This window comes from Parus major, chromosome 2 (assembly GCF_001522545.3).
Source record: "Parus major isolate Abel chromosome 2, Parus_major1.1, whole genome shotgun sequence".
Taxonomy (NCBI): Eukaryota; Metazoa; Chordata; class Aves; order Passeriformes; family Paridae; genus Parus; species Parus major.
The window spans coordinates 16,934,135-16,950,605 of NC_031769.1; the positions used below are offsets into that span (position 1 = coordinate 16,934,135).

The window sequence follows — 16,471 nt, forward strand, 5'->3', positions numbered from 1 at the left end:
TTTCAGTCTGAAGCCAAAACTGATTTGAGAAGGAAAGAAGGATGCCTTAAGCTCAGTCTTGCAAGGAGCTGGGCACATTAGCTTCTGATTCATCGAAATGCTTATCACCAATTTAGTGAATAGTGCTGTTGAAATTGGTGTTGTTATTCATCCTGTGGTGAAGTGTAGTGAAGCACACCCATCCTCAGTGGAACACAGGGCTGCATGTTTTCATGGATTTAGGCCAATGAGTGTGTGATATGGTCAGTTTGAGTACAGGGTTTCACCCTGATTCTTTCCCAGAGAAATCCTCATTCATTTGGCTGTTGCTGTTCTAGCATCTAATAGTGTAAAATCAAGGGAGTAAATGTGGGACCAAAGCCCTTCATCTCACCTTCAGGTGGTTAATTAAATACCTTGTAAAATGGTATATTTGATTAAAATGTACTTTGCCTATTATATGGCATGAATGTATTACCTTAGGAGTTAAATCCTGAGTGGTTCTACAGATTCGCAGTAAGAAATTAATCCTTTACCACAGGAGTTTGCAAACTTCATGCAAACAAAAACAGATTGCAAGGTGGGAAGAAATGGTACCCAGAAACTACAAACACACTGAGCTCTTACTGTAAGAGCAGCAATTTTCTTCTAGTAATTGTTGCAGAGCTGTTATCCATCAGAGCAGTTAATGTCACTCTAAATTGCTGCATTGTATGGTAGTCTTTTAAAATTGCTGTTGTTTTGAGAAAGGTGAAAAAGAGCTCATGAAACATCTAGACTAATTTTTGGACTATGCTGGGACTTCTGAATAACTGCTGAGTATCCAGTTCTGGAAATTGAAATGGTTTGTTTGGTGTCTGAATCAGGACGATCACTAATCTGGATACTAAAAAAATATTTTTGTTCTCTAAGTTGCGAGCCATTTTTTGTTTAGTTGATTTGGTTTTTGTTTTAAGACTACAAACACTTAAATTCAGTCATACCCCAGTGACATTTTTATGAATGTGTCCTGTTGCAATCACTTGAAGATTAGGGCAGCATTTTTCACATAATTTATTGTTAGAGAAACTAAAGAGAGAGAGTAATACTCAAGCTGTGCTTTATGTGGTTGCAAAGTATGTTAAATACCAAAACAATGTATGAACTAATAAATATATTGGTGTATTTCACATTTCTTAGTATCTAAACCTCTTCTAAAAATCTCACCACTTTGTGCTTAAAGTAGTTAAAATATTTCATTAGTGAAAGGGCTAATAATGCATCCTTCAGTGTGATATTTGCAGGACAGATGCATCAGTCTCTCTGTAATTTACATTATTTTCCATAGGTCTTTAATCAGATTTATGAAGCAAAGATATCAAATATTCTTTGTGGAAATATCACAGACCCATCTATAAACTTTTTTTTTCTTGGAAGTATGTTCTGCTTTGTTTCAGTGCTTTCTTGAGTACTGGGTGAAATGAGGTTGAAAGGAGAAATAAACTTTCCAGTTACTGTGTTACACAGAACTGGCAGTCTGTCTATCTGGATATACCTGCAATCATGGAAACATACTTTTTTTGGGAGGAGAAAACCTATCTGATCTCATTTTTGACCCTGTGGGAATGCTGTCTTCTGAAGGTGATAATTTAATACCCATGATAAGTATTGTCAAGAGATGAGAACTTATTTCTATACTCACTTGTAGTCTTCAGCCACAATCAGATCACACCAGCTTTTGGAATTTAGCCTTCCTGCTGTCAAAGTCAATGAAGCATTGTTTGTCAGGGGAGTGTTTTACAAAAACATAAATGGGGTATTCTCTGTTGGTGTAATGTGTGCACATCCTAGAGAAGGTGGGATATCAGCTGTGTTATCAGTTGTATAAATTGATAATTATTTTCTGATTAGGATGCAGTATATGATCGTTTTTGTTTGTCTTGCACGCCAGAAGGCTCTCACTCAATCTGGTTTTTCGAGTCTTCAGAATTTCTTCAATTTTTTTTTTTTAATTCTTCAGCTCATCAAGATCTTAAATAGCCATTTATATAAGGGTTTAGAAATGTTAATATTATATATATATATATATATATATATATACACACACACACACACATTATATAAATGTCAGAAATGTTCCTTTGGATGCTTCTTCCCCCCATCAAATGTGTCAGTGGAAGCCTGTCCTGATTTTTACTATGAGTGGAGGAAAAAAAAATTACAGATCACATGAGGAGAGTGTTTCTGCAGCATCATTCCTCTAATTTCAGATGTACAGCGTGAAAGCAGCTGCAGTCAGCTGACAGTCTGTGCTCATGTTCGGATATATGTGAGGAAGGGGCGTGCTGTTTTAAATGCATAATAAAGCCCTTGTTTCGTCACCAGGAAGCAGGATGGATGGTAGCAGCCCAGGAAAATGAGAGACAGTAATGTTGCTGTAGTGGAAGGGAAATATTGCACGGAGCTAGAGCTCTCTGCAGGCAGCTGTAGGGATGCACCAAGGCAAAAATGGCACAAACATATTTTGCTTTCTGTAAAGGTGCAGGAAAAATGTAAGGAGCAGATAAAAGCCTGAGATGGACATGCTCACAAGGAGGGTGAAGTTATTTTTTATGCTCTACTGCCCTTTATGTCTGTTGGTACCTTCCAGTGAAATCAGTGTAGCTGTATTTTTAGCTTGCTGTAGTCAACATCAATATGACAAGATAATTCTGTCTTTACATCTGTAAGCAGTTTTTACTGTGTTTTCCTGTTTTCTGCCAGCTGCAGTTTACAAAGGATGTCACAGCACTGGTAAGAAATGTACAGTAGCCATTTCTCTGATGGTTTTGTAAGGCATGTTTTTCTTAATGATTTGAGAGAAGCAAGAATGAGACGGCAAGTTTGGAAATGAGCTAGATAGTCTGAGCTGAATTTGCTTCATAAAGCTGTTCTCTTGATTTGTGGTTTGTGCCTGTGTTATTTGGTCTGTTTTCTCTCAATGTGCTTTAATATTTTGCACTTCACTAATGCTCGGTGTAACATTGCAGCAGTATTGTAAATGCCTCGCCCTCCTCTCTACTTTGCTCTGTGTTAATTTTATGGCTGCACTTGGGCTTTTATAACTGTCTGCTGTTAAGACAGAGCACATTAATATACTGGAATTGAGCATGTTATGATTTGAACAGAAAATGCTATGATATGATAGCACTCGTAAGCGTGTAAAAGCCCTGAGAAATTATTTTATCTTCTGTTATATTGGCAGGCTCTGCATTGGCTCTTTATTTCATTATGTTGAAACTAAACAAAGTCATGCTGAAGTTTTTCAATAATAGAATACGGTTTAAGTATGCTGTATGCTTCTCATTGATTTGTTATTTTGAATGTTCTGTTAATTTCACAATGACCAGTGCTGCTTTCAGAAATGCTGCAGAAACCTACTAAGTGTAATATAACCATTTTTTTCTTAGGAGTCAGGTTGTTATGCATGAAGATGCAAAGTGCACTAGGGAAATTAGCGATCTCAGTTTGGATTTCAGTAGTGCATGGGCAGTGGTGAATATGTGTGATTTCTTTTATACTGTTTGTACCTTCAAGTTAAAAATGGCTAAATATCGTTAATAATTTTTGCAGTAAAATTTGTGTACCATGTACTTGCTGTCTCCTGTAAAATATAAGATGACATATAGGGTGTTGGCTCACAACAATATATTACTGCTTCAATTTATTCATTGTATGTCTAGAAAACAGTAGCTTTTATGTAGAAGAGTGTGTGTATGTATATTTATCCGTCTGTACTTTTCATATGTGCGGCATTAAGTGAACATAGTTGTTTTATACCCTAAGTGTACAGAGAATTTTCTAGTGCTACTTGAATTTATTATGCAGCATTTTAACCTATTGATTGCTGAGAAATTCCAGTTTTCAGCAATGGGAGGCTTAAGTGAGAAATATGTGTGAAGTATCATATTAGAAAGCAGAATTAAAGGGGAGAAAAATACTGTGTTATGTGCTTGTGGATTTTGAGAAACCCGACTCAGTGCCTTACTAGCAGTATTTACTACAATTGGTCATCAGTTTTTTAATTGTTGAGGGAGGGAATATATGTCATGATTTTGCTTGTTCTGTTTCTGTTTACTAAGAGGATGGAGTGCTGGTTTTATCTTGTGAACTAACATTTTGTGTAAAAGTTAAGAGGGAGTGTGAAGTTTGAACTGTGTTCCCCTCCTTGAAGCTTGATCATGCGAATACTAGATGGAAAACTTTTCCATCTCCCTCACTACTGAATACTCACTTAATCTTCTCTCCACAGGCATATTCCCAAGATGCCTACCTGAAAGGCAACGAAGCCTACAGTGGAAATGCCCACAACATACCTGAACCACCACCAATATGTTATCCACGCCTGACATCCACAGCCTCTGTTAAGGCACAAGCTGGGGACAAGCTCCCTTCTGACTTCTCGCTGGGGAAACAGCAAGTCAGTAGACCAGTCCGGGCATTGACACAGCCAGAGAGGGCCTACAGAATGGAAATACAAGTGCCTCCATCACCAACAGACATTGCAAAGTCAAATACAGCCGTGTGTGTTTGCAATGAAACTGTAAGGACTGTTATTGTGCCTTCTGAGAAGGCTGTAGATTTGCCATCTTGCAGAAATAACCATGCTGGTCCATCACACAGGACAGAGGAAGTAAGATACGGCTTAAAAGATCAAACCAGTCTAAAAGCACGGACCACATCACCACCATCTTTAGTGTCCACTGCCATTGTACTTCCCCAGACTCCAATAACAAGACCAGTTGATACAACTGGAACAGTAAGTAAAGCTTCAAATTATGTAGTGTGTCCAGAAGGCATCCCAAGCACTAGACCTTCTACTCAAACCACAGACTCGCCCTCAGTCTCTACTAATCACTACAATTCTCCAACCTCCCACCAGCACATAGACTGGAAGACCTACAAAACTTACAAGGAGTACATTGATAATAGGCGCATGCACATGTATGGCTCTCGAACAATACAGGAAAGGTTAGATAGCTTAAGGGCAGCTTCTCAGAACACATCTGAGTATAACCAGGTGGTGCCAAATCGCACTGCTTCTCAGGTACGGCGCAGGAGCACCTCTCACGACAGGGTTCCGCAGTCTGTCCAGATCCGGCAGAGAAGTGTATCCCAGGAAAGGCTTGAAGATCCCGTGTTGATGAAAGAATGGCCACGAAGTGCTTCACAAGATACTCTAACTTCGCCTTCAGTCAATGCTAGAAATCACAGGGCTCGGTCCTGGGATTATCTCAGCAAACAGGGTGAAGTGCTAGAAAATTTTCATTCTGAGAATATGATTGCAGATGCAAATGGAGATAGGAGAAAGACTTACAAATGGACAGGGTTTACTGAACAAGATGATCGGCGAGGTATTTATGACAGATCTAGACAACATGCATTTCATATGTCCCTTCGAGGTCAGAATTTTCCTATTTCTCCAAATAGTTATATTTCAGACAACAGGAGAACAGGTAGTAGAGCTTCTCTGCCTGGTTCTCACTTTCATAAGGTTTCACCAGATATAAAAATGTTACAACCTTCTCGTGATTTGCAAACTCCTGGGGGAGTTTCAAAATCTGCAGGTGTTTCACAAGAGAGGTTGTCTCTCACACCAGCCAGAAGTTCTAAAAGTAGCTCTCTGAAGAACTCGGCTCCCTATGCAGCAAAACCATCGAATCCCCTTAACCAGAGCCTGGATACTATTGCCAGCAAAGACCAAAGAGCAGCAAATCACTTGCATCACAGCAGTCTGTTAAACCAACAGTCAAGGATCCGAGGTGAAGGTGCCCCAGATCACAAAACAGAAACTGGTAAAACCATCCAGACCTCCTCTCTGGCTCCAGCTTCTGCCAAACTTGTGCAGCCAACAAGTGAGTGTTTAACTACCTCTGACAATGTAGATGGTTCTGTCAGACAAAAGACTCATGGTTTTGAAAGGGAAGATGTTTGTGAGTCTGAAAGTCTGCAAATGGATGTTCAGGGAAATGATAAAGACGCAGTGGTCATGCGGGACAAATCACCTTCTGGCCATCAAACTCCCCAGCCTTTGAGGCATCAGTCCTACATTCTTGCTGTAAATGACCAAGAGGCAGCCTCGGACACCACCTGTTGGTTACCTAACGATGCTCGGAGAGAAGTCCACATAAAAAGAATAGAGGAAAGGAAAGCATCAAGTTCCAGCCCACCTGGTGACTCTTTGGCTTCAATTCCGTTTATTGGTGAGTTAAATTATTTCAGTGTACATCAAATGCTTTTCTCTCCTAAAGGTGATGAAAAACACCATGCCAGGTAGCTGACTGCTATTCCTGTAAGCCCTGAGGTTGAGAGGCATGGGAGATTTTTCTCATCTAAAATAACTTAAGGTTGGTAAAAGTAAAAATATTTTGCAGTGGAGAAGAAGAGTAGTCTGTTTTGTTTGGGGGTCTGGAGAATGAGTGTAAAAAAGCCCACAGTGATGTAATATTTTTTGCCAGAGTTTTCTTTAACCCTCTGGGTAAGTCTGTGTTACATAACTCTATCTGGTTATCACTCCACATGATGTTGTGATGTTACGTATATAGACATGTAGCATTTGCAACACCTTTCAAACACCACTTCTTTTCCAGTATAAAACATAATTGGAATCCAGTACAGAGAGAATATGGATGCAAGTCCATATAAGAGTGATTTCTGGGGAAAAATTAAGTTTCAGCTGAATAGGTGTGGTGAAAGCTTTCTGAGACAGGTGGAGAGTAGATGAAAGCTGTTTCAGGTGAAGAGATAGCAATAAAAAGGAATGAATTTGCGAGTAAAGATGGTAATATGGATATGAATGAAAAGGTTTGTGGAAGCAGAATCTGAGAAGGCAGAAAGATTTGCCTGTGTGCTGTGACACAAACAGGGTTGGAATTACAGGGAGCTTATGGGAAGGGCACTGAAGAGGAAAAGAACCAAAAGAAGGATTGGGAATAGTAGAAAAAAATAAAATTATATTGAATGCTGGATATGTGATGAATTAGTGTCTTCTGCTGAAGAGAGAGTTATGGTGGCAGAGCATTCCTGTTCTGTCCAAGTAGTCAATGCCTCTGTTGTCTTTGTCCTGCTGTTGTTGTTGGGTTGGATTTTCTTTTGTTGTGGATGATTTAATCCTTTGTAGTCTGGATGTCTGTGGATCATTTTCCACAGAAGTTGATCTATACTTGACTCTCTGTGCTCTTGAATTTAGTGTAGGAAGTATTTAGGAAATATTGACTAGGGATTTTTGATTCTTGGACTCATCTCTGTGAAAAACAACTCTTTTTAATGATCCTTTTTTTTTTTTTTTTAACACATTAGGTTAAGGGAATTAGGTACGATGTCTTAGCATAATTGTCTTTTGTTGGGGATCTGAAGCAGTGATTTTTAATTTTTTTTCCCTAGCATTATCTATACTATCTGCTACTATTTGAAAGTGAATAACCAAAAAACAATGAAGAAGCTTTTGTGTTCATCAGAAAAACAATAATTCTGTTCTTTTGACAGAATACTGACATTAAAAACTGTGTTCTTATCTAGCAGATGCTGCTTTTGTTGGATTTTTCATTTTGAATGGGAGTGGTATAGATCTTTTTCATTCTTATTATTACTGGATGCATCAGCATAATTTTAGATTCTTCTTTAGACCCAGCCTTTAGAATTAAATCTTCAAGGATTAGCAAAAGTTATGAGGCGTGTAACCGATTTTTGTGCAGGATTTGTCAATACTCTGCCTAAAATGAGTGTTGGGCTCTTGATTTAGTTACGTACTGTGTTTGCTGGGTGTATTCTAATCCTGTACAGTTTGTAAATGTCATGTTAAATTCAAGACTGGTAATGTCAAGCCCAACCTTTTCTACACACTTTCTTAGTTTTGACAAAGATTTCCCATGAACTTTTGTGTATGTGACTTGCTTCCATATTTTAGAGAAATGTGCTGATTAAAGTTCAAAGAAGCCTTAAATATGTCAGTTGTATTTGGTAGCAGCTGAAGAGTTCAGAAAGAACAAAATTGTAACTCTGCATTGCAGCCTCTTGGCATAACACCACATTGGATTGAATTCTTACAAGCCTCTTGGAATGAAAACTCCTGAACATTCCAGAAATACTAAAAACTGGTGCTTCTAGAGCCTGGGCACTATCTGAGTAAGCATGGTTCTTGTGGCTGTCTTCCTGGCAGGAAATTCCTGTGCCAGTACAGGTGCTGTGGAAAGTTTCCACCCCAGCTCCAGCACCTTGAAGAGGAAGTAATCTTCTCTGAATACAAAGAGCATGAAATGTTATGAAAGTGGACCACTTCTTATGTTAGAATTTATATGCATTATTCTAACTTTGCTTGTTCTGCTATCATTATGCCTAATTACAACTTCACTTGTGAAAAGCTGTACTTAATCAGGCGCATAAAATCTGCTTTGAAATTCAGTTAAAGGCTTTTTAACTCTTCAGATGGAAAATCACTTTGAGTTTTGGTTTAGGGTTTTCTTTTGGGTTTGGTTTTTTTTTTTTTTCCCCTTCTCTGATTATTGAGAAGGATCTTACTTTGAATGAAGGTGTACCTTGGAGCTGGCAATCACTTCACTTCCCTTATGTTTATATCCATATAGTAGGGTTTTTTGCATTCTTAGGTTTTATTGGATAGAGCTAATTTAGTAAATACACATACTGAAGTTATTTGTATAGTAGATACTTGGAATAAGTGTAAAAATGTAAACTAGGGGGAAGGTAACAAATATCTTCCAAGGTCACATATTGCTACCATTTAAAATATGTGTGGTGTTTAAAATATTTGTGATCTATTTTTATCACCCCTTTCTGCTTATTAAAATAGTAGATATGGCCAGAACCATATTTTGGTAGAATTTAGCCAGGAACAGTTGGCTTTTGCAGCAGTATTTTGTGACTAACCCACTTCTGAGAACAGCACATCAGGATGATTTTAGCTCTGGGTAAGTAACACAGTACCCTGCACCACAAACAGAAATCTAAGCAGAGTTTCTGTCAAGCTTCCTTACAGCAGATTCTTGCAGGGATCATGGTGGGTTACTGAAGAACTGCCTTTTGACACTAGTCTTTTTGAAAAGGTAGTTCAGAAGCAGGGAGATATAAATTCTGGGTGTAATTTACTAATAGGAATGATAAACCTTTTCAGACCAAACCTAGTAGGCAGCTAGGTTAAATAAATATCTTTTATGGGACAAATGGATTTATTTGAAAAAAATAAGGAAAATACTGTGTGTTCAAACTCTTCTTCAGGTAACAGATATTCTTGGGGGATGATGAAGCTGCTAGCTTTACAGATAAACAAACAATGGTATTGCAGGCTTCACTACTTTCCATTCGCTATTAAATGCAGAATATTGTGGTTCTCAGCTGCTGTTTCTATGTCAGGTCCAAAGAAAAGCTGTGTTCTTAAAATGCTCTTTATTGTTTCAAACTATGTAAGTTAGTCCAGTGACAGTCTACTGTTCTTACCCAGAAAAGGTCTCACCTGTTCTCTGGACTAATAAGAATACCATTTTCTCTATCAGTGACTATATTAGCGATTGTGGTGCTTAATGTGCATTTTTCAGACTTGTAATTTTTGCACAATTTCTCTGCTAGAGAACAGCAAATTATAATTTTCAGACCTACTGGGTAATTTTTGGATGAGTTGATCTTCACTTGAATGGAAAGTAGAATGCTGCTGGACATCCTGATAGATATGGATGACAAGCGGTGTCTCTCAGGGGTCCTTATTGGGACAATAATGTTAACGTCCTCAGTGTTATTAAATATCTTTAAATGATATGGACAGTGGGTTTGAGTGCACCTTGGCAGATTTGCGGATGACGCCAAACTTGAGAGGTGCTGTTGCCACGCCTAAAGGATGTAATGTCATCCAGAAGGACCTGGACAATTTGAGAAGTAGGTACATGGGAATCTCATGTGGTTTAACAAGACCAAGTGCAAGGTGCCCTGAGTCAGGGCAACCCCTGGCATCAGCACAGGCTGGGGATGGAGAGAGTGAGGGCAGCCCTGCCCAGAGGGTTTGGGGGTGCTGCTGGGTGAGAGGCTGGACATGACCCAGCCACGTGCACTCACAGCCCAGAAAGCCAAATGTGTCCTGGGCTGCATCAAAAGCAGTGTGGGCAGCTGGTCAAGGGAGGGGATTCTGGCCCTCTGCTCTGCTTTGGTGAGACCCCACCTGCAGTGCTGCATCCAGCCCTGGGGTCCCCACTGCAGGGAAGATGTGGACCTGTTGGAGCAAGTCCAGAGGAGGGCCACCAAGTTTAGCAGTGGGATGGAGCACCTTTTGTATGAGGAAATGACGAGAGAACTGAGATTGTTCAGCCTGGAGAAGAGAAGGCTTTGGAGTGATGTAATTGTGGCCTTCCTCCTGAAGGGAACCTACAAGAAAGATGGGTGGGGGGCCTTTTTGCAAAAATGTGCAGTGACAGGACAAGGGGCAATGGATTTAAGATGTTTAGATCAGATGTTAGGAGGAAGTTCTTTACTGTGAGGGTGGTGAAGCACTGGAACAGTTTGCCCAGAGAAGTTTTGGATACCCTGTTCCTGGGAGTATTTAAGGCCTGTTCGGGTGGGTCTCTGAGCAACCTGGTCTAGTGGAAGGTGTCCCTGCCCACAGAAGGGGGCTTGGGTCCCTTCCAACCCAAACCATTTTATGTATTTTGTAACTGTTGAGAAAATGTTGATTCAGAACATGGTTATTTTAATACATTTTGTAGGCTTAAATGTCTAGTATGCATTTCTGAGATTTGCAGCAAGGCTGAAAATATTTTTTGCTTCTCACAGTACTTATTGTAGAGTAGAAGAAATGTAAAAGGTTAATCCAGCTCCTATAGTGAGTTGAATGAACTACCCACAGGAGTGAAATGGGGGTGCTTCTTCAATACTTAACCTGATTGCAGCATGTGTAGCTGTCAGGCCAGCTTAGTGCTTTGGCCATTACTACTGGGTGGATGTTCTCTCCAGCTTCTCCAAGTCCTGTCATATGAAAATTAGTTTTAAACAAATCTGTTTTAAAAACCTTAGCCTAAATATCATCTTGAAGTTCAAAATTATTTTAAAATCAAATCAAATTCATAGGCATCCTATTACAGAGTTTTTTTTTCTTAGGTGTGTAGTAGCATCTCATAAATACAAAGGTTTTTCCTCAAAGGTGCGATCCAATTTTGGAAATATTTAGCATATCCTTACCCTAGAAAAATTTTAGGTCATTCCACTATTAATTTGTGAATAACTGAGAGAAAATTAGCCAGATAAAAATATCTGCCCAGACTTTGATAACATCAAAATATTGTAAAAATTAACTGAGTGTTCTCCCCCGACTGAAATTCATACCTTAGGAAAGGTATAAGAACAGGACAAGGATATGTGATACTTAATATTGGTACTTTCTATTCTCCCACTATTTGCACTTTAAAATATCTCTGAGCCAAATGTGATTTTAAGTGCACCATAAATTTCTCTATTCTCTTCTGTATTACAGTGAAATTGTGTTATCCAATACCTTGTATTGATTTAAATAAAGATTTGCCAGGGTTTACAGCTGAAACTGCATGGTATTTATTCCCTTCGTGTGTGTCTGTGTTTTTCTAAAACATGTCTCCTGTTGACTAAATTCACAGTGTGGGTTGAAAGGGTCCCTAAAGACCGTCTGGTTCCAACCCCCTGCCATCAGTGGAAACCCCATCCACTAGGTTGCTCAGAGCCTCATTCAAACTGGCCTTGAACACTTCCAGGGATGAGGAATCCACAGCTTCTCTGGGGAATCTGTGGCAGTGCCTCACCACCCTTACAATATTCTATTGCTTCTACTCTTAGTAGTAGGCAAACCACCACAGCAATTTCTGTGCTAGTAATCAGGCACTCTGCTGTTCACTGTTGTTGCTTTACAAGCTCATCTTCATGCTAATTTTCAAAACCAAAAAGTTGGGGGTTTTGGGGGGGAATTTGGTTTTTGTGGGTTTTTTTTTTTCTTTGATGTGTTTGTTTTTTTGGGGGGTTTGTTGATTTTTGTTTTGTTGGTTTTTTGGTGGTTATGTATTTTTGTTTGTGGGGTTTTTTTGTATTTCACGACCTGCTTTTCTACAAACATGTCATAAGTAAAAGTACTTGGGTACTTGCTGATTAGCAGATAGGGTGAATATACCTGGTTTCCATTGAGTTCTGCTCAACCCTGTTTTTCTTTTTATTTATTTGTTTAAAATTTTTTTTAATGTTCTTGTTAGTTACTATATCTTATTTTTTTAAGTATATTAACTAAGGAATTTAGAGTTGAAACATTCTAAACCACCTACTATTAATTAAGCTTTTCAGGTAACTTCATTTTACATGTTATTATACATATATAGATTATTATACATTTATCTTCTTTACTGCTGGAAGTAGGGATGTATAGCTTTACCTTATCAATACCTACCTTTTAAGTCCTAGGTCACATATGTAACTCCGAGTACTTTTTAGAAAGTGCAAAGACTTGACTGCCTTAGTGAAGTATGTGCCATACTTTCCTTGTTCTCCCCCTACATCTTTAATGCCTCTCTCTGCAGGCTGCTGAGGCTTGGAAGATGACAATGTGAATACACACATATTGAATGCAATTGAAACAATAAAATAAATTGATATGCTTGCACAGCAGGCTGTGAAAAATCTTAAGATGGTAGGAATAGACAAAGTTAGGGGAAACAAGCAGAAACATTCTCATGTGCAGAAAGGAAGCATTTGAAAGAATGTATTCATTCTGGTTTCTCCTTATTAGAAGGGAGAAAATCAAAACCTTGGACTTCAGCAGAGATTGCCGTTTGTCAACTCAAAATGTGTGGATATCTTCAGGGCAAATGGTGGCTGAACACCGATGGCTGATAGGGTGTGTTTTAAGGAGAAACTACTAGCAGTCAAGATGAAGATGAAAATCTTGACCTATTGTGAATATTTTTATTTCTACAAGTTATTGCCTAGCTATTCCAAACTATGAAGATATAAATTCAATTGCAGTAGATATTAGGGCTGACAAATGTTCATTTTTTGGGGACTGTTTCTTCCATTATTATAGTGAAAGCATTAGAACATGTCATCAGGGTTCCCAAGATAAGCATCAGTCTTCTTTTTTTTTCCAGGGTTTTACAGTGTGGCCTGCCAAATCACTGTTGCTCCAGGCTGAACATTTCAGTGTTTCTTATCCAAAGAACAGTTTTTAAATCATTGTGGTATTCCGAAGTATAGTGTCCAAAACGCAAAATTACAAATTAGTGTTTTAGATACCATTTAAATGCTTCTGTAACTCGAAAATATTTTTTTTAATTAAAACTTAAAATTGGGAGCAATAATTCACAACATCCAGAAGTGTTTTGATTGAGTAGAAGCATCAGATTTGTTTGATAATGAGTAATATTTTTAAAGCGTAAATCATCCTCAGTGTATCGTTATAACTTCAATTAATAATTGCAGGTAATAAGAAAATGCTGTTGGGGCTCTTGGCAACAAAAAATACTGAGAATTTTACTTTTTTGCGTGATGGGGCAATATGGCAAGCAGGAACCTTTAGAATTGCTTTGTGTATAAAGTTTTGTTTGACACTGAAATAAACAGTAGACTTTCAAAGATACAGTTTTCACAATAGTCTGACATGAAGAATAACCTTGGGAAGCCTCTTTTGTTTGTGTAAAACTCAATCAGTACAACAAACATATTATTTACGTGAGTGCATTAGCAGAGGACTGGATTTGATGACTCAGGAAGCTTGTTCCAGTCCTGTGTTTCTGGGGCTTAGAGCAATGAATGTGCTCAGCATGCAGACATGTTCCCATTTTATTCTTCTGACCACATGAGGATAATTACATAAAGTAGATATATGAAGAAGTTCTTTGTGAAGAAGAACTTAGTGCTGCCAGTGCTGGAAGTACCTAAAAACTAGAAAAAAAAAAAAATAGATTCTTAAAGATTATTTTTTGAAAAAATGAGGTAACAGGTCATGAGGAATCCAGGCAATAGAGTTATCTTTTTTTCCAAATCATGTGTTTTGGCCTTGGAAGTCAATACATAAGGGAGCTTTTACCCTTGCAGGCTGACGTATAAGATGCAGCAGTTTATACTGCAGGATTTAAAACAAAAAGTCACTGCTGTGGGGTGTTTATTAGTCCTTTGTGCTGTCTTGCATGATAGCAGGGTTAGTTTCATATAGTTTGCTTTTGATTTAACAATTAATTTTTGTTTATTGATAGTTTCCGGCCTTCTCACTACTAGTGAAATTGTATACATGGTATTTCCAGTTGATTGTCTTCCTAACAGGCTTTTAAGAAAAATGGCCTACATTAGTGTCTGTATTTACCTTAATGGCAGCTGCTTCTGGGGTTTCTTGGAAGCAGACTTCGTTTTTAATTCCTTGCCTGTGTGTGGATGAGGATTCTTTTCCTAATCCCTGTTATCTTGTCCATGCTCTCTCCTTGCTTTCTGCATCCTTCTCACTGGTGCCACTTCCCTGCAGTCTCTGTCCCCCTGCTGTGCTGTCCCTTGCTCCACTTGTGCCTAGCAGCCTTTTCTCTACCCCTTTTGTCCCCCCTGCCCCTGGGTTTAAGGAAGGATCTGGTGCACATGACTGTACTTTAAAGGATGTGCTGCCTGTAGCAAGCTAGAGCCAGTCTAACCTGAGAGGCACAGAAGGCATATTAGACATAGGGCAAGATTTTAAAGCTTTTATCTACTGTATTTAGGAGAATACTTCAGAGCAAGGTGCATCGTGAAAATGCAGAGCCTGTTGTGGTATCGCGTGCTGTGGAGTACTTGGCCAGGCCAAGGATGTGGAGTGCAAAACAGTTGTTGACATAGGGCTGAAATTCAGTAAGGCAGTGCCTCTAAAGCCAGGCTTGCTGCAGGGTTGCTGGCACATCCTGTCAGTCCTTCCATAAAGAGAAGATTAGGGGTTCTTTAATTCTACTAATGAGTACTTGATAGTTTGTTCCTTCTTTGTTACATAAACAAATTAATTTGACAAGTTAGATTCATTCTTAAATTGCATCCCAAAGCCATAGCCTGTTGTTCGAGTGAACTATTGAAGAAATAGAGAGGCAATTACTAAAATACTTACTGTAATGGCTGTCAGGTAGATGCCATCTGAGTCTATAAGGAACCTTGACATCTGTGGCTCAGCTGAATGAAAATAATGTTTTTAATGACTCTTTTACCTCTTTGCTTTGCAGACAGCAACATGAGCTACCGTCCGTAGCTTTCTGCAGAAGGCTGGGCTTTTTACAATCACTCACTGTGTTACATTTATACAAGATTTGAGTAACCAAAATTGCATTAAATACTACAGGAGCATCTATAAATGAATACCCAAGCCAAGAATTTGTTATGGTTGTCAGAAAGCCAGTAACCTTAAAATACAGTTATCTCCTTCAATACATGCATTTTTGAAACTTGTATGTTTGACTTCTTTTTTGTTTCTGGGGGTACATGCTGTCTGAACATTCTTCATGGGAAATGTAAAGCTGTTTTTAAGTGTGCATTACTGCACAGCTGTTACATTTTTATGATCTGAATCTTTAAATCAGATAAATAGTCTTTGATAAAATACATACTTGTTGAATTAAGCTTTGTGGCCACATATTCTCATTGTTTGTTTAAATTGAGGTGCCCAATTAGAGTTTTAAATGGTAATGTGGTCTGCAATACATTTACTAAATAACACAGTTCCTTCTTAGAGGTCTTTTGAGGTGTTGAAATATTGGTTGCAAGACTGCCATGCTTGAAGGGGAATAAATGTGAAGGATGACTTTAGCCTTGGGGAGCTAGTTTTTATCCAATAATTTTTTTATTACCAGTGAAGTAAAGCTTTGCCAAACTGAATCCATATGGACTGGACGAGAAATCACCTTTCTCTGTTCATAATCCCTGTTAAAGCATCCCTGATGGTATCTGTACTAAAGTATGTCTGAATTTGTTTCCCATGATTCAGTTAACTAAACAACTTCCTTAAATACCTCTCTCCCTTGCTTCCCCGTCATCACAAAAAAAAACCACAAACAAACCACAAACCAGCCAAAGCTCAACAACAGACCCAAACAAACCTCACAATCAATACCAGCTTAGATGAAAAGGATATTCTTAAGACACTGCTGGCTCCTGTTCAACTTGCCATGGACCAGGACTCCCAGGTCCCTTTCCGTGGCACTGCTCTCCAGCCTCTCATTGCCCATTCTCTGCACACAACCAGGGCTGCCCATCCCAGGTGCAGGATCTGGCTCTTGCCCTTGTTGAACTTTATATGCTTGCGCAGCTTTCTAACTTGTCAAGGTCCTTTCCACCCTTGAAGAAGTTGACAGCTCCTTTCAATTTAATATTGTTAACAAATGTACTTGGTATTATTTTGAGTCCTGTGTCAGGGTGATTAAAATGAAGATGTGGATGAGAACCAGGCTGAGAATGGGTCCTTGCAGAACTCCAGTAGTGAAAGCACTATGTCACCCCATTCACTGTAACCCTTTGTGCCCAACCT

General features: G+C 38.8%; 1 protein-coding gene across 3 annotated transcripts in view; it reads left to right on the top strand.

Annotated features, from left to right (window-relative positions):
• The window catches only part of ARHGAP21 (Rho GTPase activating protein 21), a 108,782-nt gene that overhangs the window by 75,333 nt on the left and 16,978 nt on the right, over positions 1-16,471 (top strand). For 2 of the 3 annotated variants that reach the window (XM_015617327.3, XM_015617324.3), the window contains exons 8-9: positions 2,722-2,751; positions 4,250-6,200. In XM_015617327.3, the coding sequence (XP_015472813.1) occupies positions 2,722-2,751; positions 4,250-6,200 (1,981 nt within the window). The remainder of the gene's footprint in view (positions 1-2,721; positions 2,752-4,249; positions 6,201-16,471) is intronic. The other variant, XM_015617326.3, reaches the window with a different exon arrangement.